Genomic DNA, 24,792 nt, shown 5'->3' with positions numbered 1-24,792 from the left:
GATACCCCCTCTCACCATTTGTTTAGCATCATATCAGGAGTCTTAGATGATGCAAGAAGGTAAGAAAAAGAAATAAGAGGTATGTTGGCTCTTAAAGCAAGAAGCAAAATTGTATTTGCAGAGGATATGATTTTCTTTGTAGACAATGCCAAAGGACCTACAGAGAAGTTCCTGGAAGTAATAAGTGAATTTAGCAAGATCACAGACTACAAAGAAAGTCATTTTTTTCCCTGTATGCCATCAATGAAGTTGAAATTACAAATTACAAAATCTGTACCATGTACAATTGCACCAGAAATTGAAGTGCTTAGGTATAATTCCAACAAACTATGTTCAGGATTTGCATTTTAACAATTATAAAACACTGTTGAAAAAACTCAAAGAAGATAGACTTAAATGGAGAAATATACTATATTCACAGATTGGAGGACTTAACATGAAGATGTCAGTTTTCCCCATTTTGATCTCATTTTTAGGCAATCATCATAAAAACCCCATCAACCTTTTTAAATAGATATTGACAAAATGATTTTTAAAAGTGTATGTAATGGCAAAAGAACTTTAAAAACCAAAACAATTATGAATAAAGAACAATAATGGTACAGGGCCCGCTTTCTAATTTTAATACTTCCTGTAAGTCACAGCAATGAAGACAATGTAGGATTGACTAAATTAGAGACAAGTATGTCAGAAGAATAGAATAGATACCCCATAAATAGACCTACAAAACTTGTCAACTGATTTTTCTCCCAAGTGCGTAAGTCTATTAAGTGTCTACTTTTTATTTGTTACCTTTTCAACACATGGTTCTGGAGTTTAAAAAGAAGACTCTTTTTGACACATAATTCAAAATAGACCTAAACCATAATAGAAAATCTCTTTAGTTTATGTTTGGAAATAACTTTTAAGATATGACACAAACACATGACCCATAAAAGAAAAAAAAAAGATGAATTGAACTTCATTAAAATTAAAAGCTTTTGCTCTATGGAAGGCACTATTAAGAGAATAGAAACATAAGAGAATAGAAAATATTTACAAATCTCATATATGTAAAGACTTGTATCCAGAATTAAAAAAAAAAAGAAACTTCAAATTCAACAATAAGCAAAAAAAAAAAAATTAAAAATGACAAAAGAGCTGAACAGACATTTCACCAAATATACATGGAAAGATGCTCAGTAGTCATTATAGAAATACAAATTAAAACATAGATATGCTACCAGGACACACCTTTCAGAATTGTTAAACAATAACAAACCCCCTCCCAAAATTTATGGTAGCAAATGCTATTATTCTGTGGAGCAACAGATATTCTCATTCAGTGCTGGAGGGAATGCCCAATGGTACAGACGCTTTTGAAGACAGGTTGGCACTTTTATATGGGGCAAAATATGTACTTACATAACCCAGCAGTCCTACTCTTAGATATTTACCCAAGTCAATTGAAAATGTGTTCACACAAAAGCCTGTAAACAAATGGTTATAGAAACTCTATTCATAATCACCCCTAACTGGAAGCAACCAAGTTGCTCATCGGTGGTAAATGGTGAACAAACTGGTACAGCCATTCAATGGAATATAACTCAGCAATAAAAAAATAAAATAATAAAAATTAGCTATTAATACAACATGATAAATCTTAAATTCAGTTTAGCAAATGAAGGAAGCCAGAACCCCAGAGCTACATGCATTTGTCAAAACTCTTAGAAATGTACCTCAGAAATAGTAAACTTTACTGTATGAAAATTAAAAGAAAATAGCAAGTATGATATTGGAGATTCTGAGGATTTAGTGCAGCTTATAATAAATGAATCTAACAGTATTAAAAATGCCAGACATATCTTTAAATTAGCTTACCTCAGTAACTTTTGAATATGGTGTTTTTGGCCGATACTGTAAGACTAAAACCAAAAAGAACTACTCTTGTTCAGGAGTCAGCAAACTTTCTGCAAAGAGCCAGATAGTAAATAGGTATTTTTGGTTTTTTGTGCCATAGGGTCCCTGTCACAACTACTACTCAGCCCTGCCTTTGTAGCACTAAAGCAGTCACAGACAATACGGGACCAAGTGAACGTGTCTATGTTTCAATAAAACTATCCAGATACACTAAAATGTCAATTTCATGTACTTTTCACATGAATTTTCATGAAATACATTTTTCTCCCAGTCATTTAAAAAAACATTGTAAAATGTTTTTACCCTGGTTATTTAAAAGTGTATTGCCAGATTTCCTAATATTCTTTGGGTGGGGGGATTCTTTTTTATTTTTGGCTTCATTCTGTGGTTTGTGAACACTTGATTTTTCAGTCTTCTGAAGTTTGTTGAGACTTCATTTATGCTTAGTATATGGTCTTTTTTTATTCCAAGAGTATTTGCAAACAAAATGCAATGTCTTGTGGAGTGGTGTGTTTGACAACTAGATTAGGTTTGTTAATGTGGTTCAGTTTTTCTTTTTTTTTCACTGATTTTTTTTCTGATCTGCTAGTTCTATCAAATACTGAGAGAGCATTTTTTTTTTAAATCTCCCATTATGATTTATCTAATATTTTAATTCCCTTGGTCTAACAGTTTTGGCTTTATATATTTTGGAGCTATATCATTAGATGCATATTGATATTATTATAGCTAACATAACTTTATTTTGCAAGAAATATCTTCATCCTTACACTTTGAACTTTTCTGTTTACATTTGAGGGGAATTTTTAATAGCATATATTGATTTTTTATATAAGGTGATAATGGTTGTGTTTTAATTATAGTATTAAGTCTGTTCGTATTTAATGTACCTACTGATATATTCGGGTGTAAATCTATTTTCTAATGTATCCTGCCTGTTTTGCCTTGTTTTGGATTGAGTATAGATTATTAATTTTTCTACCATATTAACTTGTCATACTTTTTTTATTCTATTGATGGTTGCATTAAACATTAAAACAGGTATTCTTATTAAAGTGTAATATAAATGAACATGTTGATTTTATCACTCCCCTCCTGACTTAACAAACTGCTCTTATCCTGCGTTTTTCTTTATACATTTTAGGCATCATATTATACCATTATACTTTATGTAGGTGATGCTCCTTTAGATGTAATATTTTACCGTTTTATGGCTCTTATTCAGCACCACGTCTCCAAGCTTCCTCTATGATTACTTACTTGTGTGATTGTAGTTCTCGAGTATTTCCTTCAGTGTGGCTCTTACTGCAGATGAATTCTTCCAGGTTTGTTGGTTCTTTTCTCTCAAAATTTATTTTACCTCAATTTTTGGAAGATATTTTTTTCTTTTGTCTGAAAATTTAATTTACCTTGATTTTGGAAGATACCTTTTCTGGTTGTAGAATTCTAAGTTGGCAGCTAATTTCTTCCAGCACTTTTAAGCTGTCATTCTATTGTTTTGGTAGAGTTGTCTGTGGGTCTTACTGTTGCCAATTTGAACATGTAATTTTTTATTTTTAAACTTTTGAAAACTGATAAATGTAACTCAAATACTGAAAAATGTGTATAATGTTGCTGGATGATACTTTTTCTGAAGGTGAGCGTTCCTTTGACGAACATCCTATCAAGATACAGAATCTACCCAGCCATCCTAGTGACCTTCCACATAGCCCTTGAAAATCACAACCCTCCCTCACCAGTACAAGTAATCCAGGATCCTTTTTCATGGAAGTGATTTTCTTTTCTTTATGATATTATCCCCCACGTGATCATTTTTTAAAATTAAATATACCTTTTAATTTTCTATTAGTCCATATGCTCCTTCTTTATCTCTTTTCTTCTGTCGCTGTATTTTACTCTTGCATTTTTTATTTATCAAAAAAACAGGATTATTTGTCGAATTTCTTTAAGATTTTGTTGATATTCCTATGGTGTAAACATGTTTCTTTGTCTGAAGTATTTCCTTTAAATTAGTAGTAGGATCTAGAATCTTAATCAGATTCAGTTTTTTTGGGTTGTTTTCCAAGTCGTGTTAGGTCTTTCATCAACCAGCAGGCATATAATATCTAATTTATCCATACTCGTATTCTCTCTCTCTCTCTCTTGCTCGCAATTCAAATTCCAAGATGCATTACATAGGAGTTACAAAACTGATGCTATTCCAACTTTGTCATCCATTCTTTATTTGCTGGAATACTTCTAGAAAGATGTACTTTCCTTCATACAGTAACTTGTGTCCGTTCATGTATTAATGTTAATAGATGGTCATTTTTCAATATTTACACATATAATCATATAATCTATAAATAGTGACATTTTTATTTCTCCCTCTTTAATCTTTTTGCTTTATTATGCTATCTGGGATTTTCAAAACAATATCAAATAGAAGTGGTGATAGAGGGCTCCTGTTTTGTTCGCCATACCAAGAGGAAAGCTTCCTATGACTCAATGTTAAGTATGATGCTTGCTGTAGATTTTTTGTGGATATTCTTTGTCAGAGTACAGATGTTCCTTCTATTCTTTATTTTCATGTGGTGAATTACTTACTTGATCTTCAAGTGTTAAATCAAGTTTGCATGCCTGGAACAAAACTCTTGGTCATAATTTTTAAATATATATATATTTATATATTTATATATATATACATATAATATCTCACTGACTTTAATTTGCTAATATTTTACCTAGGATTTTTACATCTAAGTTGCTAGTGATTGGTCTGCAAGTTTTCTTTCTTATAGTGTCTCCCTTAGGTTTTGGCTAGCCTAATAAAAATGAGTTGACAAATAGTCTCATTTATTCTCTGGAAGAGTTTATGTAAGATTATTTTTTGTTAAATGTTTTTTGACAGCCCACCTTTGAGGAAGAGTTTTCAATAATGGATATAACTTGCTAATTTCACTTAATTGTGGCCAGATAACATACTTTGTATGATTTCAGTTATGTTAAACTTACTGAGACTCATTTTGTGGTTTAACAAATGGTCTCTCCTGGAGAATTATCCATATGTACTTGAGAAGAATGTATATTGTGTTGTTGTCAGGTAGAGTGTTCTATAGATCTGTTAAGTTTAGTTGGTTTACAGTGTTGTTCAAGTCTTCTGTTTCCCTGTTGATCTTCTTTCTGTTTGGTTTATTGTTCTATTCATTGTTAAAAGTGAAGTATTGAAATCTCCAGCTAATATGTTGAAGAATTTCTCATTCTCATGCTATTATTCAGAGTTCTCCAAAGAAACAGAAGCAACAGGGTGTGTGTGTGTGTGTGTGTGTGTGTGTGTGTGTGTTGAGGAAGAGAGAGAGAGAGAGAGAGAGGAGAGAGAGAGAAATTTTAAAGAATTGGCTCACACAGTTGTGGAGGCTTGGAGAATAGAAAATATGAACATTCAGGAAGAGTTGCAGTTTGAATCCAAAGACAGTGTGCTGGAAGAATTCCTTCTTCCTAGGGGGAGATCAGTCTTTGTTCCATTAAGGCTTTCAAATGACTGGATGAGGCCCACACACATTATGGAGACAATCTGGTTTACTCAAAGTCTATCAATTTAAATGTTAACCTCATCCATAAAAGCCTCACAGAAACACACAGAATAATGTTTGACCAAAAATCTGGGCATACGCTGAGCCAAGTTGACAGATAAAATTAACCACTACACATGCTTTTCCACACTCTGCCCGCAGCAATTTGTCAAAATTACCATTTAAGTGTTCTTTATGTGATCTTCTATTATAATATAAACCAAGTTATAGAATTAGAGAAACCCGAGTTCAAGGCCAGCTATGCAACTTTTTATCCTTGTGACTTTGACCAACTCTATCTAAATTTTCTACCTAAATTAAAGTACTAAAACCATTATGATTAAGTTATTTGTCCAAGGTGACAGTGCAAATTAGAACAAGTGATCAAATTCTATTTAAATTCTTGTCCTTGGACACAATTCATTATAATGTTTTGAATTTGATAGCAATGAAACTCACAGGTATTTTTAACTGTATATGAGAATTTTATTTGTTTTAGTATGACAGGTATATGTTTTATTTAAATACTATGTAATTAGTGAGATTGCTGCCCTTTTTTTCTGGCTTTGTCTTAGACTCTTTAACCACCTTTGTCCTAAATTTTTAAGTTTGCAAGCATGAGTAGATATCTTTTATGTCTTTGTTCCAGGGATATTCTAAGTATGGTGTCAATTATATGGTGTAAGATAGTGATCTTGATGAAAGGAATCTTTAGAGAACAATTTAACTCACTGCCAATTCAGGGAAGGAAAGCCTCGGCTTTCTTTAATAATATTTCATTTTATTAATGACTTTTGCTGAAAGGAAAATATTTCTTCATGGAAATTCTGAAAAAGTTTCTTCTGAGCTATATTATTTCAGAATACTTTCATAAAAAAACTAAATAGATATTAGCTGAAAGAGTTTAGGCCTAATTTTCATATAGGAGAATAATCTAATGGCTTGGGATGGAGGTTTAGATTTCATAGTCCAGTTTACTTACTTGCATTCTAGGATGAAGTATAATGTAAATCAAGATAGATCTGGATTTAAATTCCAGCTCTACCACTTAATAACTTGTACCTTTAGGCAAGTTATGTAATTTTTCTGAGTTTCAGTACCTTTTTGATGAGGTTATTAAAGGCTTAAATGATACCCATATAAAAAAATACCTAACTCAGTCTTAGATACCTTGAAGGTACTTAAAAAATACTGGTGTCATCCATCTTTTTCTTTATTTACGTGTGGGCAAATGGGAATGCTGGTAAGGAATAAGAAGGGAATTACCTCTCCATGCCCTGGGAATGTATTTTCTGGCACTGAGAGGAATGATACATCTCTTCAAATGTTTGCTTGATCCATAGTCAATAACATATAAGATGTGATGTTTGTTACCTCTCTGCTTTTATATAACCTGACCTTTGGAAAAAAACTATACAAAGACTCTTATAAAAGATATGTATGTGTATTGAATGTATATAAAATGTCAAAAAATAGAGTCTTAAAATTTGAAGGGAATAACCATGAAGGTCATTCTTTTTGTTTCTCAGGGCAGAATTCCCCTCTAGGAAATCCTTGATTCAGATGTGTGTCAGAACTCTACATGAGTTACTCCCTATTAAGACAACCATTCTGTTTTTAGAATGCTTCATTAATTAGAAAGTTCTTCCTTATCTTGTTGTTTATTATGTCTCCTAATAATTCAATCCTTTGGTCCATTCTATCCATAGAGTTTCATAGAATAAACAAACCTTATTCCACATGTGTGCAGGAACTGTGTCTTAGTCATCTTTCTATTCTCAGAGTAGTAATTAGCCAATTCAAAGTATGGTTTTGTGTAATGATAATTGAGATTTTTTAAAAAGATACTGTTATATGTTTTTTTCATTTATAACTTTAAAAATTTAGTCAACGTTTTTGTTACTTCTGGCCAAAATTTTTTCATCTGTATTGACAAAATAAAGCAAGGAATATTGATTTATGTTTATGTATGATACTACTTATTATATAATCTGGAAATTGATAATTTTTTTCAGGGATATAATTTTTAAATTTATTTATATCTCTTTCATTTAGTTTTCCTTGCGACATAATTTGTTTCTTATAGTTGAAACCATTACATTTTTTAATTTCTTATACCTCTTTTGTAGCGTCTTTTACACTTATTACAGACAATTACATTATCTGAAATATTGTTAGAGTAAATAAAGCTGCACTTTATTAACTTATCACACTGGACAAAAATAAGCAACATCTAGCTATATTCTATTTAATAAAAAGATCTAAAACCTAATAGTCAGGAAAGGTTTAAAATAAAAAAGCAAATATATACCATCTAAGCACTAACTAAAAGAAAGCCATTGTAGCTATGTTTATAGTAAACCAAACAAAGTTAAGGGGAAAAGGCATTAGTAGAAATAAATGGAGTTACTTCATAATGATATAGGGGTTTCATTCACCTAGAAGCTCTAATAATTCTAAATATATATTCACGTTTTCTGTGATTTTTTAACTTGCTCCATTATTTGTTGCTTATATTTTTGACTTAGTGCTCTTTCCCCAATTTTATGCCATCAGCAAATTTCCAAAATCGTTTTTCTTCATAATCTATATCCAGCTGATTTCTTTCATAAACTGAATGACTCTCCCGTATTAATACTAATCTGTGTAGCTCTCTATTTGTGCTTACTAGTTGCTTTTGTTATCAGTTCTCTTTATTTCTATTGCAGTTTGACTAAGTAACAAGGGTATTGACCAGTAGGTGAGAAAGATATTTGATACTAAATTATATAAAATAACATACCTTAAGAACATAATTACTGTGAATGATATAGTTAATAAAGCCATCTCTTTGGAACCTTATTTAATATGCCTTTGAATGTGTCAGTTAGTAGAACAAGCTGCCCATAGAAGGACAAGTATCCATATATTTGATTCCAACTAGCTTGCCTTTCATTTTTGCCTATTGTGGCTTATTATTGCATTTTGGCTTATGTATGAGTAATTATTCTAAATCCTCTCCTTTGTCATAAGTGGGTGTTAGAATGCTTATAGCTACATAGTTTTCCCAAATACTTATCCTTCAGAGTGCAGGTACAATCTGTTGAGAGCTCATATAACAATGTATAAGATATACACATCTTATTATGTATCTTGACACACAGTATCCATTCCCATTCATTTATTGATTCAAGAAACACCTACCGAGTATCCAGTCTTTGACAAGCGGTATTAGCAGACATATAATGAAACTTTATTAGTTTTATTGAACATAATAATAAATTCTCACCTACCCTTTCATCTCTTTCCTAAGGCATCCAAACATTTAATTCAATTTCTTATAATGGGGGAGGAGGAGAGCATTTCCCAATGAAACATAAGCATCATTTTAACTATAAAATGAATTAATGAAAATATTCACACTTTTCAGGATGAGAGAGACCCAGAGAAAGAAGAAGAACTGGAACTGAAAAGAGGTCTTTTATACAGAGACTCTGCCTATGACAGTGACCCCGAGTACAGGTATGGGCTTGGTTAATTCTGTTTATAGAGGTCTTTCTCATAGTTGATATAAGTATATCCTGCTTCTTAATCTGCTGGATTTGTAGGAAATTTAGACTCAAATTAGCAATTATTAATTATTTATATATAAAGTACTTAACTACGTAAAATCCTGTTAAAATATTTGAATGTTTGCATTACTGAAACTTTTAAATGAAAACAAATATAGTCAATTAATGGTGACGCTTTTATCCTACTTAAGACGTTTAGTCTATTTGGCTTCCCCGTAAATCCCCGTACTCAGGACATATTTCAGGATGTATTTATATATCCATGATAGTAGTCCTATGTCTTCCACCACTTTTGAGTATGAAATTAATTTGGAAGAAATCTCTTATCAAGGAGTTATTTAAGTGACCTTTTACTTTCACTACTTTGAGATTTGGGAGCTGGATTGGGGAAAGAATCTACTAGCCATGCAGACTTCCTTCTCACTTTCATATTGTCTACTTTTGACAAAATTTTAGACATTTGCTATGGTAGCCTTGCCAATTCCCAGGGCCCTGGGCTGCTCTTGCCTTCTTTTAGTACTTTCTATGTATATCTGAAATTTCTTCAGTACTTCTGGCGTTATTATCCTATTTCAGCATTAGTCCTAATTAAAGATGAGACATGAAGTGATGCTTCATAAAAATGTGACTCAGCCACAAAAAGAGAAATAAGGATAAAAATAATTTGAGTTCATATTTAGAATACAACTTGGCCTTTTATGACTATTATCCAAAATTTTGAGCCATGTTGTTCTTTTATGAAATTAGTTATTGGTATAAACTGTTCTCTATTTGCTTATGCATATTTTCTCAGGTTACTAACAGTAGGAATATGTTCAATATAAATAAGTGCTTTAATTATGAAATTTTTTATAACAGAATCTCAAACTGAGTAGTTTAAATGTTGGCTCTATGTTTTTAAATAACACAGGATTAACTTTAGTTTTCATCTCTTCCCCATTGATCACTATCTGATTAATTTGATGAATCTACTAAGATGTAATAAATAGCCAAAAGCTATCTTTAGTATTAACAAATGGAAGTAAAACCGTCCAAATAATATATAGACTTATGTTATTCAAATCCCTTGAATAATTAAGAATAAGCCTTCATTTTAAGTGAGAAAATGTTGCTTGATTGTAATTTGAATTCATTGTATCTTGTGTTATTAACTCAAGTATCATAAAAATTCTTTTTATTAAATATTAAAGGTTTAGTTTTTCTTTTTCAAAATTTTTTCTTGAAGGAATATTGATATTCAGAAAATTTGAGTTGCTGTATATTTATATGATTTTTTCAAAGTGTTGTAAAAATTGTAGCTTAGGGGTCTAGAAAGTTTCTCATGATTAGAAAATGGAAGTGTTGTATTCATCTTTAAAAACAAAAATATGATGTTGGTAATTAGATTAGCCAACTTAATATTGATGCCTGGTATCTGGAAAGTATCAGTATAGGTCCAGTGTTTACCTTGTAGCTGCCTTAAGGAATACCAGTAGACAAACAGAAGGGTTTTGTGACTAGCAATTTTGCCAGCCTAATTTGTTTTTTAAATAGATCATGAGAAAGTAATACATCAAATATAACTTTTAGTAAGAATTATGATTTTATGACATTCTCATAAACAAGTATGGCCAATTATGGCCTTAACTAGATGTTAGGTGGATGGACTGCTGGCTAAATGATGACATGGGAAAGATTATTAGCCTCAGTCCTAAGTTAGCTTTGGGAGCCATAATAAGTTACATTTAGTGATATTATGCTCAAACTGTAGTTGTTTTAGCTTTAGTGATAACTGCCTTTAAGAATGAAAAATACGTTCATTGTTTTATTTATTTATGAAACTACTCTGAAGTATTCTGGCTATACTCCATATTAGGTCAGTTTTATGACTAGCTTTTTTTGTTGTTTTTACTAAAAGTATGGGAGGGAATTCAGAAAAGAATAATGAAAACAAATGGGATGTTCTCTATGGACATGGTAATAATCTTAAGTGTAACCTGCATTAGTGAAACCAGAGGGATGACTTAAAATATCACTTCAAAATACTATTTTTGTGTGTTTAAATAAAGACAACTTATCCTCTTTACCCATATGTGCACTAAAAATGATATTTAAGATTAAGGAGACTTTATTATAATCTTAATTCAATCTCCCATCATAGTTGAAATTCCTTTTTTATCCTCCTATTGTACGCTCCTTATTCCTTGCAGGATAAAATTCTGTTTGACTTTTTTTTCCAATTAAAAAAATATTTTTTTTATTACCCTGTTTCTGTGAAAATAAGACCTAGCCAGACAATCAGCTCTAATGCATCTTCTTTTGGAGCAAAAATTAATATAAGACCTGGTATTATATTATATTATATTATATTACATTACATTACATTACATTACATTACATTACATTATAATAAAATAAGACCGGGTCTTATATTAATTGTTGCTCCAAAAGATGCATTAGAACTGATTGTCCAGCTAGGTCTTATTTTCAGGGAAACATGGTAGTGTCAAGTGTATCTGTTTGACTCTTAATAGTTAAATCTTACTTATTCTTACCTCTGCAGATATGTCTGGTATTTCATGACATTCCAGACTGTTTCCATGCCTTGGAATAACCCATGTCTTCTTGTTTATCTAGTGAATGCCTACTCATTCTTTAGGTCTAAGTTCTAGTTATTCGCTCTTCGGAGGTACTTTTCATGACCTCAACAGACTGTTAATGCATTTTTCCTTTATCCTGCTACTTCCTCTCATATATATATATATAATTTCAATTAGTAATATCTATCTCACAATGATAGCTATTTCCTTATATGTCTGTCTTGCCTCCTCCTGTTAATGGTGAGCTCCTTAAAGGCACAGATGTTTTCCTTTTCTTTTGTCTGCCCATCAAGGTCTCTGAAATGTACTAGGAGCTCAATTTTTAAAAATCGTTCAAATGTTAAAATTGGGCCCTTTATTAATAATGATCAGTTGCATTGCTGAAACTCTAAGACATTACTTAGATAAACTCATTTTATGATTGTGATATTTAAGAACATTCTAGATAAGGAATCAATAGTGGAATTAATAATGATGAAAGCTGTGAGGCCTTATTTGTTGTCAGTGGCTCATTTCTACATATTTTTACTCAGGGAAAGCAAAGAAGTAACCTGTAAGTAAGCTATAAATAACCAGTCTTCAGTAAATTCATTTGAATAGATGTCTTTTAATGTTTACTGTATAGTTCCTGCTAATTAATAGAAGAAAAATGACAACATGGAATTTTTTCCCCCGTTTTCTTTCTTCTTTTTCTGTAGAAAACTAAGCCTCTAATTTAGTGCTTTCTAAAATGTAGTTCCTAGACCAGCAGCAGCAGTATTACCCTGGAACTTGTTAGAAATACAAATTCTTGGACCCCACCTCAGACATATTCAATCAGTAACTCTGGAGGTGAGGCTCCATAATCCAAGCAAGTTGCAATAAGCCCTCCAGATGACTGTGGTGCATATTAAAATTTGAGAACTTCTGCTATAATTTATCAGTAAATTTTGATGTCTTTAATGATATTTTACTTGTATATGGTATCTTTAAAGATACAAAATGCCTTTTAGGTTTTATTAGACCATAATATAACCTCTTTCTAGCATCTATTCTGAACTCCAAGATCCTGTCTGAATACTTTTCTTTCTGTCCATCCAATCTATCCATCTCTCCATCTCTCCATCCATCCATCCATCCATCCATCCATCCATCCATCCATCCAATGTATATATAGAGCATACATTACATGTTTTGCAATCAAAGTTTTGCTTGCTAGGAACTTTTGTTGAGTGTTATGGAAAGGAATTCATCTCTCATAAAATGTCTTTGATTATATTGACCCTTAGATCACAAGTTTGAAGTATAGGATATGCATTGTTGTATTTTAAAGTCACTTTCAACTCTGGTTCTTTGAGTGCAAATGGTAATGGCCATTTTAAAAAAAATTCTTAAGACTTGCCAAATATTTTTTAGAATTAATATTTTTTGAGTAGCCTATCCATCTTACCTTCTGACCTTCTCTTCTATGTATATAGCCTTATAGATAGTTTATCTTGAACATAAGTATAGAGTAATATGTGCTTGGTCTTTATTTGATGCTGATTATAGAAAACACCATCAGGGTTTCAAGAGAGTTCACCCTTTTCTAAACAAAAAACTAGTCATACCCTTTGTCTCCTGGTCTATGATAAGCTGCCTAAGACATTTTTCTTCTTTGTGTAGATGCTAGGCTTTAAAAAATAAATTTATAATGTATACCTTAGGATTTGAAACTGCCCATGTCTCAGATATTATCCTAATCTCTCGTCTTTTTTATCTTTTTTTCTTAATAGCATGGTCATAGTTAAATAGAAGGCTCCCTATTCAAGTAGCAAGAATATAAGTTGCTAAAATAAATGCACTGCATTTAATAAAATAATAGTATTATTCCTGCTTTGGAGATAACCATTTTATGGTATATAGCACTGATACAGTATTTTGTAGTGGGTAATAGGAACTTACTAAATGCTTTGAATGAATGGATGCTCGAGATACTCATGTAAAACAGAGAAATATAGTCTTTGAAAGCCTATTACTGTAATAGGACTTTTTAGTGTCACTTACACTTTTTAAACTTATTAATATACACAGTAATGGAAAATCAGTATTGCCTTAATATGTTCACAGTGCATGAATTAGACAGCCAGTGCTTCCATGTCTGGAAGTAAATATTGTTTTTAGGATTCTGAAATGATTGTTTTTAGGATCTTGTACCTATCTATCCATGAACCATATTAGAACTCGTTCTGTGTTCACATCTCTGTTTTGCAATTCAGACTTCCAAGCCGAACCAATTCCCAGATTCTCTCCAGAGAGCCACAATATTGTTTACTAAATTGAAAAAGTTTGCAACTTTAAGTAGAAATAAATTTTGCAAGATCTGAAAGCATTAGAATGTCTATTTTGGTCCCTTTAGCTCTTTACAGAACCTTATTGGGTTCACAGTTGCTCCTAAAAAGCTTTCTGAATTTTATTTATTCATTGCAAGCTATTGAGGTGGTATTTTAAGGTAGTTTTGAGACATGAAAAGAAATGCAGTCTGATGGCACCAAAACAGTAGCAAATCTCTGCCTGGTAACATTAAATATAATAATTTATGATAGGGATTAGGAATTTGTTTTATAATCTCAGAAAAACATACACTGTGGTATTTGAAGTTAGCAGCCCTGCTGCTTACCTTTCTGAGATGAGAGTTTGGTGATGATGTGTGTTTGAAATCAAACTTCTGTTGAGTAGGTTTATTGTAGGACTCGTCTGGCAACTAAACAAAATAATAGAGCTCAGAAAAGGACATTATTATCTGGGCATCAGTGTGCAGTAAAATTGCTAATTACGGGCAACAGGGAGATAGGAACAAATTTGTGTTTTGTGAAATATTAATTAGTGCACAACTTGTTGCAAAACAAATAAACAAAACACAACCAAGCAAACACAACATGTGGGATTCCTAAAGCAGTATGAGGGAATAGAGGCAAATGTGGAGACTTAGACTGGTAGGTATGTTTGCAGAGATACAAAGAGCATGCAGAAATCTTTCTGTTAATGTATTTGTGTGTGTCATTTCTTTATCACTTGACTCAAATTGTCAAAAAAACTTTTAAATGACAACAGGAGTTAGGCTTGGTGAGAAATGGTATGAAATAAATTGTATTCAGTTGGCTAGATTATTTCTTGAGTAAAGGCAATGAAAAAAATATAATTATATCAAAGCAATAGCATTGAGACTTGGCTAAAACCTTTTGAAAATTTTTAATTATATTGATATTATTAGAAATTGTTTTAATTACCTCTCTGACACTGACAGGATAGAAGTAATGATATATCATGTTTTAAAATACCTTTGTTATCCCAGAGACTATATCATTTTCAAATTTTTCCAGGGTGAAAGAGGTGGTACCAAGTATAAAGAAAGTTTGACAGTATCTAGTAAATATCAGTAGGAAATAGGAGGTAGAATTCACTTTAGCAAAGCCATCAGGAAGTTGAAAGACCCATTGTCATAGTTCATGGAAGTGAATTTTTAAAAACTTAATATAAAATGCTTCAACTGTAACAAAGGAAGGTATTTTAAGCTGTGTCATCCTAAATAATAATAACAGTAATAATAATAATAATAATTAATTAATTAAAAAGAAATAAATTGTAAAAAATTGAATAACTACTTACCATCCAGCGTAAGAACTAGAACATAACCCATACCTGTGAAGCCACCTTATGCCCATAAGCAATTGCGTCTCTTTCCACAAAGGTAATGGCTATTGTGACTTTTCTGTTAATCCTTTCTTCTTTAGTTATACCACACGTGTATCTATCTTTAATCGATTAATTATTTAATTTTATTTGTTTTAAACTTTACATGTGTATTTGTAACTGTGTATTGTTTGAAGTTTGCTTTTTCCCGAGTTGGTTTTTCAGCTTCATCCATGTTGATGCATGTAGATACAGATATTAATTTTCCCCGCTATATACCATACCATTGTATGCATATGCCCCAATTTGATTTATCTGTTCTAATGTGGATGGATATTCAGGCTGCTCCTAGTTCTTAGCTCTGTTCCAAAGAATGTTATTTTGAGCACATTTGTGCATCTCTCCTGGTACACGTGCAAGAATTTCACTGGGGTACCTGGGAGTGGAATTACTGGGTGGAAATTGCATATTCATCCTTACTAGGTCATGCCAAACTGTTTTCTAAAGTAAGTGTATAAGTGTTCTTACTACTGTACCTCCTCTGTGACACTGTGTCAAACTCTAGGAATGATAACAGCCATTCTATGCCTTTGTTCCTGGTCACTTTTATTGCATTCCAGTGTTGAGATTGACTTCAAGCCAAATAACAAATACTTCTTACAGATATACAGCTCTAAGGGTTCCTATTTCACAATTGACAATAGAAGTAACACCATAGGACTGAAAAGTCTGGGAAGAAGTGAGATTCCAAAGATATGAAGAAAATATTTGTAGCATCCAATAGCCAGGACATGCAGTTTTATATAGTGCAAACTTTATAACCTCTAACATGACTGAGAGGTCTTACCTATAATAAATACTTAATTTTTTGAAGTAGATCAATCATTTCAAAAAATAACCTTAGTCTTTGAGAAAGTCAACATTTTATTTCTAGCAAGTGATATGGTTAATCTTTGTTTATGATAGTAAAATTATAACTCTAGTTAAAAAGCCTTCAGAAAAAGTTGCCTTTTCTTCTCTATTCCCATCACACCCATTGGGGTCCTCGTCTGTTTCATAACTTCCTATCTGTTCTCTCTCTTTTTCTTCAAAACTCTCAAAATTACAGTGGATCCTATCACTTCAAATAAGGACTTCTTCTGCCTGGTTTTCAATTTTCCGAAACTGGTTCATATTCAGCCTAATTTTCTGCTCCTCCTGAGGACAATAAAAGCATGTCACAATAAAAGGGACTTTAGAGTCACAGACATGAATGGCATCCCTTTCCATTCTGCCACTTAGAGTTGAGTAGTCTTCGGAAGTCACTTTACTTCACTGAGGCTCCATTTCCACAGTTCCAAACTTCAAAGGGTTTTAAGATTTTTTTTTTTGATAAATATACATAAATTACCTAGTAGTTCAGTGCCTCAGACTTAATAACTTCAGTGTGCAAGGTAAACACTGTAGTATGCACCTTACAACAATACTGCAAAAATTTTAAAAAGAAAGCTGAGATTGGACAATTAAATAAATTGCTGAAGGTCCCTAGTTACAAAGGATTGAGTGGAATTCAGTGCCAGCTCTGCCTGACTTTAGTGGCCAGGCACTGTAATAACCGGCCATACCATAGCATCTGTGCTCTGCTTTTACCATGTGGCCCCTGTCTCTCTTCTCTGAATTCCTTGTTAACTCTGTCTCCCACGCACAATTTTCATTTTATTGTTTTGTCATTGTTCCACGCAAGCAGCATCACTCTTGGAAGGCACAGACCTTTTTGTCTTTTATTTCTCATAGCCCAAGCATAGGGTCACACACCCATGAAGTACTCTGTATTTGAATTATGTAGTGCTGCCTCTCATCTATAGCTTCACCATTATTTTAATCTTTTATGTACTTTTTTGTAGCTCATTTCAGCAGCCACATGGCACTCTCCATTTGGATGATGGCGAATACTGGTCCAACAGGACAGCCTCTTATAAAGGAAAATCCCACCGACCCATCTTTGAGAACAGCATGGACAAGCTATACAGGAACTTATACAAAAAGGCCTGTGGTTCTGTTTCTCATACACAGGAAAGCTTCTAACACCATCCACGATAAACTGTATGAGATTTTTTGTCAACCTCTCAATGAAAACATTTGACGTGATCAATATCTGTATTCCTTTTTTTTAAAAAAAAACAGGTGGTTCTAATTGAGTACAATAGTTAGACTTGAGTAAGTTTGTTACTTCAAACAGTAATAAATTATCATAGGCAAGCTTTTTTTTAATCACAGAAGAGAGTGCTATGTTCCAAAAGTCAAAGCTCTGTAACATAGTCACAACGTCCCATGTGACCATGAGAAGGATGTTCTGTCACGTGTGTCTCATATCACCATCTACAAATCCAAGAATAGATTCTCTCCAGAAATGTTCTTCTGCCTTAATCACCCATAATTTTCTTTTCATATACTTGACCGGTTATCTTGTCTGAGTAAGATTTAATTAATATTAACTCCCTTTTCTTGGTAATGAGCAAAGAGATATACTGTACAGAAATGAATTTCCCAAGACTTTAAACCCCGTTTTAACTGGTATTTTTACATTTTTCTCCTCAGAAAAGGCTATTTATAATTCTAAGCACATAAGAAATAGCTTTCTTTTTAAAGATTATATAAATCATTTACTCCCTCTTCTCTAAAAGAAATACCTAAGTCACCTAAAATGCATAACAGTTAGCTAGAAATAGCAGTAGCCAGTATAATCCAAAATGTGAATAACTTATTTTTAAAGATAGAATGCTTTGCCTGATTTTTTTCTAGGGCCATATCTTTTGGTGCAAACAGAATCAGAAAATAGCCTTTGTTAGTAAGTGTATAGAGACTCAAAGAACAAGGGAATTACATTGTAATTTATTTAGAGTTTTCTTAGGTACCAAATGGTCCCCGAAACGTAATATCCTCACTTTAAAGACCACTTGGAACCATAGAGGGGAATAAAATATAGCAGAACTTTTTGTGGTAGGCACTGGAAAGTTTGCTGGTTGATAAAATTAGCTCCTTCCCCACCCCCTATACACACACCTTTGAGGCCACTAAAACTTTAAAGATTCGAAGAAATCAGTTACCTCACATTCACCAGAGGGTGAGTAGAAGGAAAACAGAGAATAGGAAATAAGAAAACTTAGCTTATAAGCTTGAAGAGTTGACTACAAGATAATGTTTCCGCATTGACTGCATCTTTGATTAATTCTATGATTTAAAAAGAAAAAAAAATGGACTTGAACTACATTTAAATTGAAATTAACTTATAAAAGTGGGTGACTTATTTTTGTATTAGAAAATATTTTAATACTTGCAATCTGATAATAGGACTTTTTAACTTCATGTTAAGAGTGTTTTAGTATGGCAATCTGACATAGCAGAAAAATGCATCAGAGATCAGAGCCAGGAATCCTGGGCTCTACTCCCATCTCTGCCATTTTCTAGCTGAGTCTCTTTAATTCTCTGGTCCTTAGTTTCCATCAGCTATGAAATGAAGAGACTGGATTGGATCAGCATTTCCCAAACCACATTCTGTGGACCACTGTTCTAGGAGATGGTTGTAGAACTGTAAATGCAAGTATTTTATTGTTCATATTAGTTTCAGAAAATCGGTGCACGATATTCACCCTCCCCCGCCCCCCATTTACAGAGTCATAGGATGACAGGAGTGAAGGGGGTGCTATTAACGCTGAAACGACAGTTGTAAACTGGGACTGTCCCGGAAAAACTAAGACATATAGTCTTAGCAAACACTAGCATGTTAGAGCCTCTAAAAATATCCTGGTATAAACCTGTTCTGCTGTAGCATCTAGTAGAGAGTCTGGCACTAGGGGGTGCTCATTAAATATTTGTCGACGTAACCCAGAATTTCCTAAATGAAATTGAGCAAGTAGCAATATTTGTTGTTACGGCCATCTTCCCCTCCCGTTCTGTCTCCCTCAACCTCCCACACTCCCTCTCAAATGTCATCTTCAGGTGCACATGGATACCAGTTGGGGAAATGCTAGACTACACAATCACTGAGTTACCGCTGGCTGTAGGTTATATAATGACGTTTTGTACAATAAGCTTTTGAAGGTCAACATTGAAAACTGCTTTTAAAAAAAATGCATCCTCAGTGAAACTTAGTATTTGGGGTGTGCATGTCGACAAATGAAAAACTCCACTTAAAAGTTACTGCTTGGTGAAAAGAACAAATACGAACTTCAAAAAAATGTTTTGCTACCATAGGAAATCTCTCGAGTGAATAGTACCACAAAATTACTTATTGTATCTATACCTGCCACTGGCTATGACAAAGGCCACAAAAAAATGGGTGTCAAAGGGGGACTTCAGAAAGTGATATCCTGAAAAACATTGTCCTGTGGATTAAATCTGACATCTCTCTGAAGGATCAGGTGCACATTTTCAGATATGTAGTACGTTTGCTTAGTGTCTGATTGTTTTCATTCCCTTGGAGAAAAAATGGTTTCTGTTTCTGTCTGTAATTATTCCTGTGAATTCTTGTGTTGTATTATCTTTAAAGAGTGAAACCTTTAACTATATTAATAGTTGTCTTTTCTCATTTGATAGAAGCAATTATTTATTCTCTTAGCCTTTTTTTCCCTATATTTCCCACAATCTTGTAATAGTTATTGGACTTAATATGAGAGATGCATAGGCCTTCTTCCTTATAATATATTTTTCTTTAAAATAAAAAAGGGGGGGATTTTACAAAGGAAAATGTTAATTCAACTAAGAAAAAAACTGAATCATTGAACTGAAAGTGAGTTTTCCCTGGTTCTACTACTGTTTATATAACCTCATTAAGTCATTTATCCTTCTTGGAGCTCAGCTTTCTTATCTACAAGATCATGAAGAGGTTAATTTAGAATAATTTTTAAATGTTCCAACATTTCTATTACTGTATAATTGATTAACATGGGAGACCAGGAAGTTCTGGGAAGCAGAGTTGTGTTGAACATTTGTGTACAAGTCTTTACGAGGATATAGATATTCAAGAAAATGCATTTTGCTATATTTCTATGGATCACCTCCACCAAAGTACTGAACATGAGTAAGTGATATAAATCAGGGTTCCTGAACTCAAGAAGCTTACCTTGACTATTGATGGAAGGTCAGAGAAGTGAACACTTATATCTATACTATAGATTTCCTCGTTTTCACTCTGTCATATTCAGTGTAGGCTCTTCTACACAGAATATATTTCTTCACCTTTGTAGCCCCAGCACCACAATCTGGGCATATCTTTATTTTAGCACTTAGCAAAACTGAATTATCAATGACTTTCTTAAGTGTCTTTCTCTATTGGTCTAAGGCCTTGTTTACCTCTGCTTTCGTGGCACACAGTAGACATACAATGTTTGTTGAATTACTGCATGAAAGAAAAAATATGTGAAGGGCCACTAAAAACAATGCAAAACCTAAATCTATCTGAATATAAGAAATAAGATGCCCTGACAAGTCTGTTATTATCAGCTAATCTATCTCTATCTGTAGCCAAAGAGATAAAAATGGAAAAGATAAGAGAAAAATCTTAATTGTACCATGGTCCTCAAGAAGGAAGGTATCGGTCCTCAGTTGAAAGAGTATTTCTGTAGTGAAATCTCTTTTAAAAGAGTACTTTTTAAATTAAGAAAAAAGTCATAATATGACGGCCTTTGTTTTCTGTTTCTTGGCTAACCAACTAAGATATACAGTGTTCAGGTGACTAGAGCCAGCTCCTGAACTGCTACTGCAAAGGGTGATAAGTATCCGGTGAGGCAATGGACCAAGAAAGCAATTGTCTGCAATTGTTTACGCACCTTATATTCCAATGCAGTTTAAATCCCTTCTATGAAATGCAAATTTCTTGGTTTCCAAGATGAGCCTTAAATATTTTCTTTCCCAATGTCTTATCTTTTGTCATTCACAAAGCAGTGCATTTTTGACTAAAGGATTGAATAATTCTCTATCTTCTAGCATTCAGATGTAACCAACCTATTTAATCTAGAAACCACTGCTCTCTTGATTAATTAAGAATTAGTATGATAAGTAAGGTATTATGTGAATATTTAAACAAAACTGTCTCAATGAAATGCAGTCTTTTTTTCTTTTTTATTAATATCTTAAATCTCAGTATGTTGCATTCAAGCTATGATAATTCGCATAAATGAGCCTGATGGAAGAGAATGTATTCAGCTCTAAATTTGTATAGTATATGAATATTTGCAGGTTTTTTGAGGGGGCATGGTGTTTTTTGTTGTTTTCCTTCCCATCCCCACCAAATGTCATCTTTAAAGTTTTTGAAACAAGGGAATTAAAGTAGTAATTATTAAGGACCATTGTTTGTGCTTGGTCATTTACATACATTAACTTATTTGATCTTCACAACAACCCTGTGAGTAAGGGTTTTTCTGTTTTCCGGACTAGGCAATGAGGGATCAAAATGCTGTGGTTTGCCAGTGATAAACACAGCCAATAAATGGTAAAACTTGGATTTAAATCTAACCCCAACTGTGCCTCTCAACTAGATAAGTGGTTCAAAAACAGCTTGTTACAGTTCATAAGTTTCTTTTTTAATTTTTCAATTACAGTTGACATTCAATATTATTTTATATTAGCGTCAGGTGTACAGCATAGTATAGACATTTACATAATTTACAAAGTGATCTCCCCAGTAAGTCTAGTATGCACCAGGCACCATACGTAGTTATTACAGTATTATTGTATAAGTTTTTAAATGGTGAAACTAGTATCTTCATAGAGAGAACCTCAGTGGGTCACAAAGCAAATTGAATTCACATTAATGCGGTAAAACCTGGGGCAGATTTCCAACATACAAACATTAAAAATGAATAAAGAGATCATCTCATAAACTAAGGTAGAAGTTGGTGGAAATTTATGAAAGGAATATCACTGAAGATTTTAACTCACCTGAGATTTCATGGTGACCAGAGTTCATGTACGGGATGATTCCAGGTAAAGAACTTACAGTGTGCTTTCTGTTCAGCCCTAGTTATCCCCTTTGATTGAGGAACCACACATTCATGTATCATTACACTTCTTTTTTTTTTAACAGCTTCATTGAGTCATAACATATACAAAGAACTGTACATATGTAATATGTACAGTTTGATGAATTTGGACATAAGCAAACACCTGTGATGCTGTCACCACAATCAAGGTAATAGATATATTCCTTGTGTCCCTTTTTGTTTGTTTAACTGTGGGCACCATGCTGTACTGTAGTTCCCTAGGAGTTGTTCATCTTGAGTTACTATTAGCAAATAGAAGGGATATTAACCCCTTATCAGATATATGGTTAACAAATATTTTCTCCCAGGCCCTTGGTTGACTTTTAATTCTGATTGTTTCCTTTCCATGCAGAAGCTGTTTACTTTGATGTGGTTCCACTTGTCTAATTTTGAATTTGTTGCCTATTTTTTGCATTTGTTGTCTACCCAAGAAATCGTTGCTTAGAGCAATGTCAAGAAACTTTTCTCCTATGTTTTCTGTTAGGAGTTTTACAGTTTCAGGTCTTACATTTAGATCTTTAGTCCTCTTTGAGTTGATTTTTTATATAAGGTGTAAGGTAGGGGTTCAATTTCATTTTTTTTGCATGTGGATATCCAGTTCTCCCTACACCATTTGTTGAAGAAACTATCCTTTCCCCATTATGTAGGGACTGTATATGTTGCTTTATTTCTGGGCTCTCTATTCTGTTCCATTGCTGTATGTTTGTCGTTACCATACTGTTTTATTATTATGGCTTTGTAATTGAGTTCAAAATCAGGAAGTGTGATGTCTCCAGCTTTGTTCCTCTTTCTTAAGATCACTTTGGCTATACTTGGTCTTTTGTGGTTCCATATGAGTCTTGCGATTTTTTTTTTTCCTGCAAAAATGCCATTGGGATTGTGATGGGGATAGCAATGAAATGATGGATATGGTAATCTGTAGATCACTTTGGGTGGACTTTTTAACAAGCCACATGGTAACCACACACACACACACACACACACACACACACACAAATGCATACAGAAGGTACACAAAAAGAAAAATGAATAAAAGAATATCACTACGAAAAAACGGAAGACAGCAAGACAAGAATAAAAAAACAACTACAAAACAGAAAACAACATAAAGTGCCCTTTTCTATCAATAATTACCTTAAACTGAAATGGATTAAACTCAATCAAAAGACAAAGAGAGACTGAAGGGATAATAAAACAAGACCCAACTATATATGCCATCTACAAGAGACTCACTTTATATTTAAGGACACACGAGCTAAAAATGAAGGAATGGGGCCGGTCTGGTGGCTCAGCTGGTTTGAGTGCTGTGCTTCTAATGCTGAGCTCACGGTTTCGATTCCCACATGTGCCAGTGAGCTGCGCCCTCTACAGCTAAGATTGTGAACAACAGCTCTCCCTGGAGCTGGGCTGCCGTGAGCAGCCGGAGGTTGGCGTGAGCTGCGATGGGCTGCTGCGGGCTGCTGTGTGCTGCCGTGGGCTAACTGTGTGCAGCCATAATCGGCCAGCGTGAGCAGCCAGCAGCCGACGACAGCTGCCCTGAGCTGCTGTGAGCGGCCGGCCGACCGACCGGCGACCGACTGCCTCAGCCCGGTTGGGGGGGGAGCGCAAGTTTCGTATTACCAGTGTGGGCCAGGGAGCTGTGTCCTACACAACTAGACTGAGAAACAATGACTTGAACCGGAGTGGGGGATGGGGGAGGCGGGAGAAGGGGGGAGGAAATAAAGGAATGGCAAAACAGTATTCCACGCAAATAGTAAACAGAAGAGAGCATAAGTGGCTATACTAATGTCAGGAAAAGTAGGCTTGAAGTCAAATGTTGTCTTCAAGCATCACTACATTTCTGTTGCATAAAAATTTGCATAAAAATTTGAAGAAGTTTAGCTTCCTGAGTTTATAATATAATTCAAAAATAAGATGAGAGAAAACCTTTAATGTCTTTGAACATATATAATAGAGTTAAGAATAATTGTATCCTGTTAGAGCCTTCCTTTCATCAATGAAACTCATTTTCACTGAAGTTTCTGTTTTGTGTTTGGTTTTGAGTAAAATTAGTGATGTATGCAAGCAAAGTATTGAAATATATATATATGTTTATACATATATATATATATAATTTTGTTGTTTTCAGAAAGTTCTATTTCTAGTGGATTGACAGCAAAATGCATCATAGAAAAAGCACTTCACAACGTTTCTGAACCTCATTTTTTCTACCTGTGCAATTGGATATTAACAAACATTGCCCTCCATTCCTCACAGAAGTATTAGGATTAAATAGGAAAATAAAAATAAATAAATAAATAAATAAATAAATAAATAAATAAATAAATAAATAAATAGGAAAATAAATGTGGACATTCCTTGACATATATTAGGCACTATCATATTTGCTTTTTGGAAATGACCTGGGAAAGGAATTTGCAGTTTGAAAAAAAATTAATTCCATCTGGAATAATAGCAATACTGTTGGTTCTAGAGTTGTACAGACCTTGGGTTTCTATCTTTGAATTTGTCACCTCTGTGTTACTTAACCTTTCTGAACTTG

At 33.3% G+C, this 24,792-nt stretch overlaps 1 protein-coding gene across 5 annotated transcripts in view; it reads left to right on the top strand.

Moving 5' to 3' along the window:
- SPATA6 (spermatogenesis associated 6) overlaps window positions 1-21,601 on the top strand; it is a 98,816-nt gene extending 77,215 nt beyond the window's left edge. For 4 of the 5 annotated variants that reach the window (XM_033115943.1, XM_033115945.1, XM_033115942.1 and 1 more), the window contains 2 exons: window positions 8,860-8,951; window positions 17,115-21,601. In XM_033115943.1, coding sequence (XP_032971834.1) covers window positions 8,860-8,951; window positions 17,115-17,295 — 273 coding nt within the window. In that variant the 3' untranslated portion in view covers window positions 17,296-21,601. The remainder of the gene's footprint in view (window positions 1-8,859; window positions 8,952-17,114) is intronic. The other variant, XM_033115946.1, reaches the window with a different exon arrangement.
- Window positions 21,602-24,792: the final 3,191 nt, after the last annotated feature.

Source organism: Rhinolophus ferrumequinum, chromosome 9 (genome assembly GCF_004115265.2).
Source record: "Rhinolophus ferrumequinum isolate MPI-CBG mRhiFer1 chromosome 9, mRhiFer1_v1.p, whole genome shotgun sequence".
NCBI lineage: Eukaryota > Metazoa > Chordata > Mammalia > Chiroptera > Rhinolophidae > Rhinolophus > Rhinolophus ferrumequinum.
This window is presented reverse-complemented; position numbering and strand designations above follow the sequence as displayed.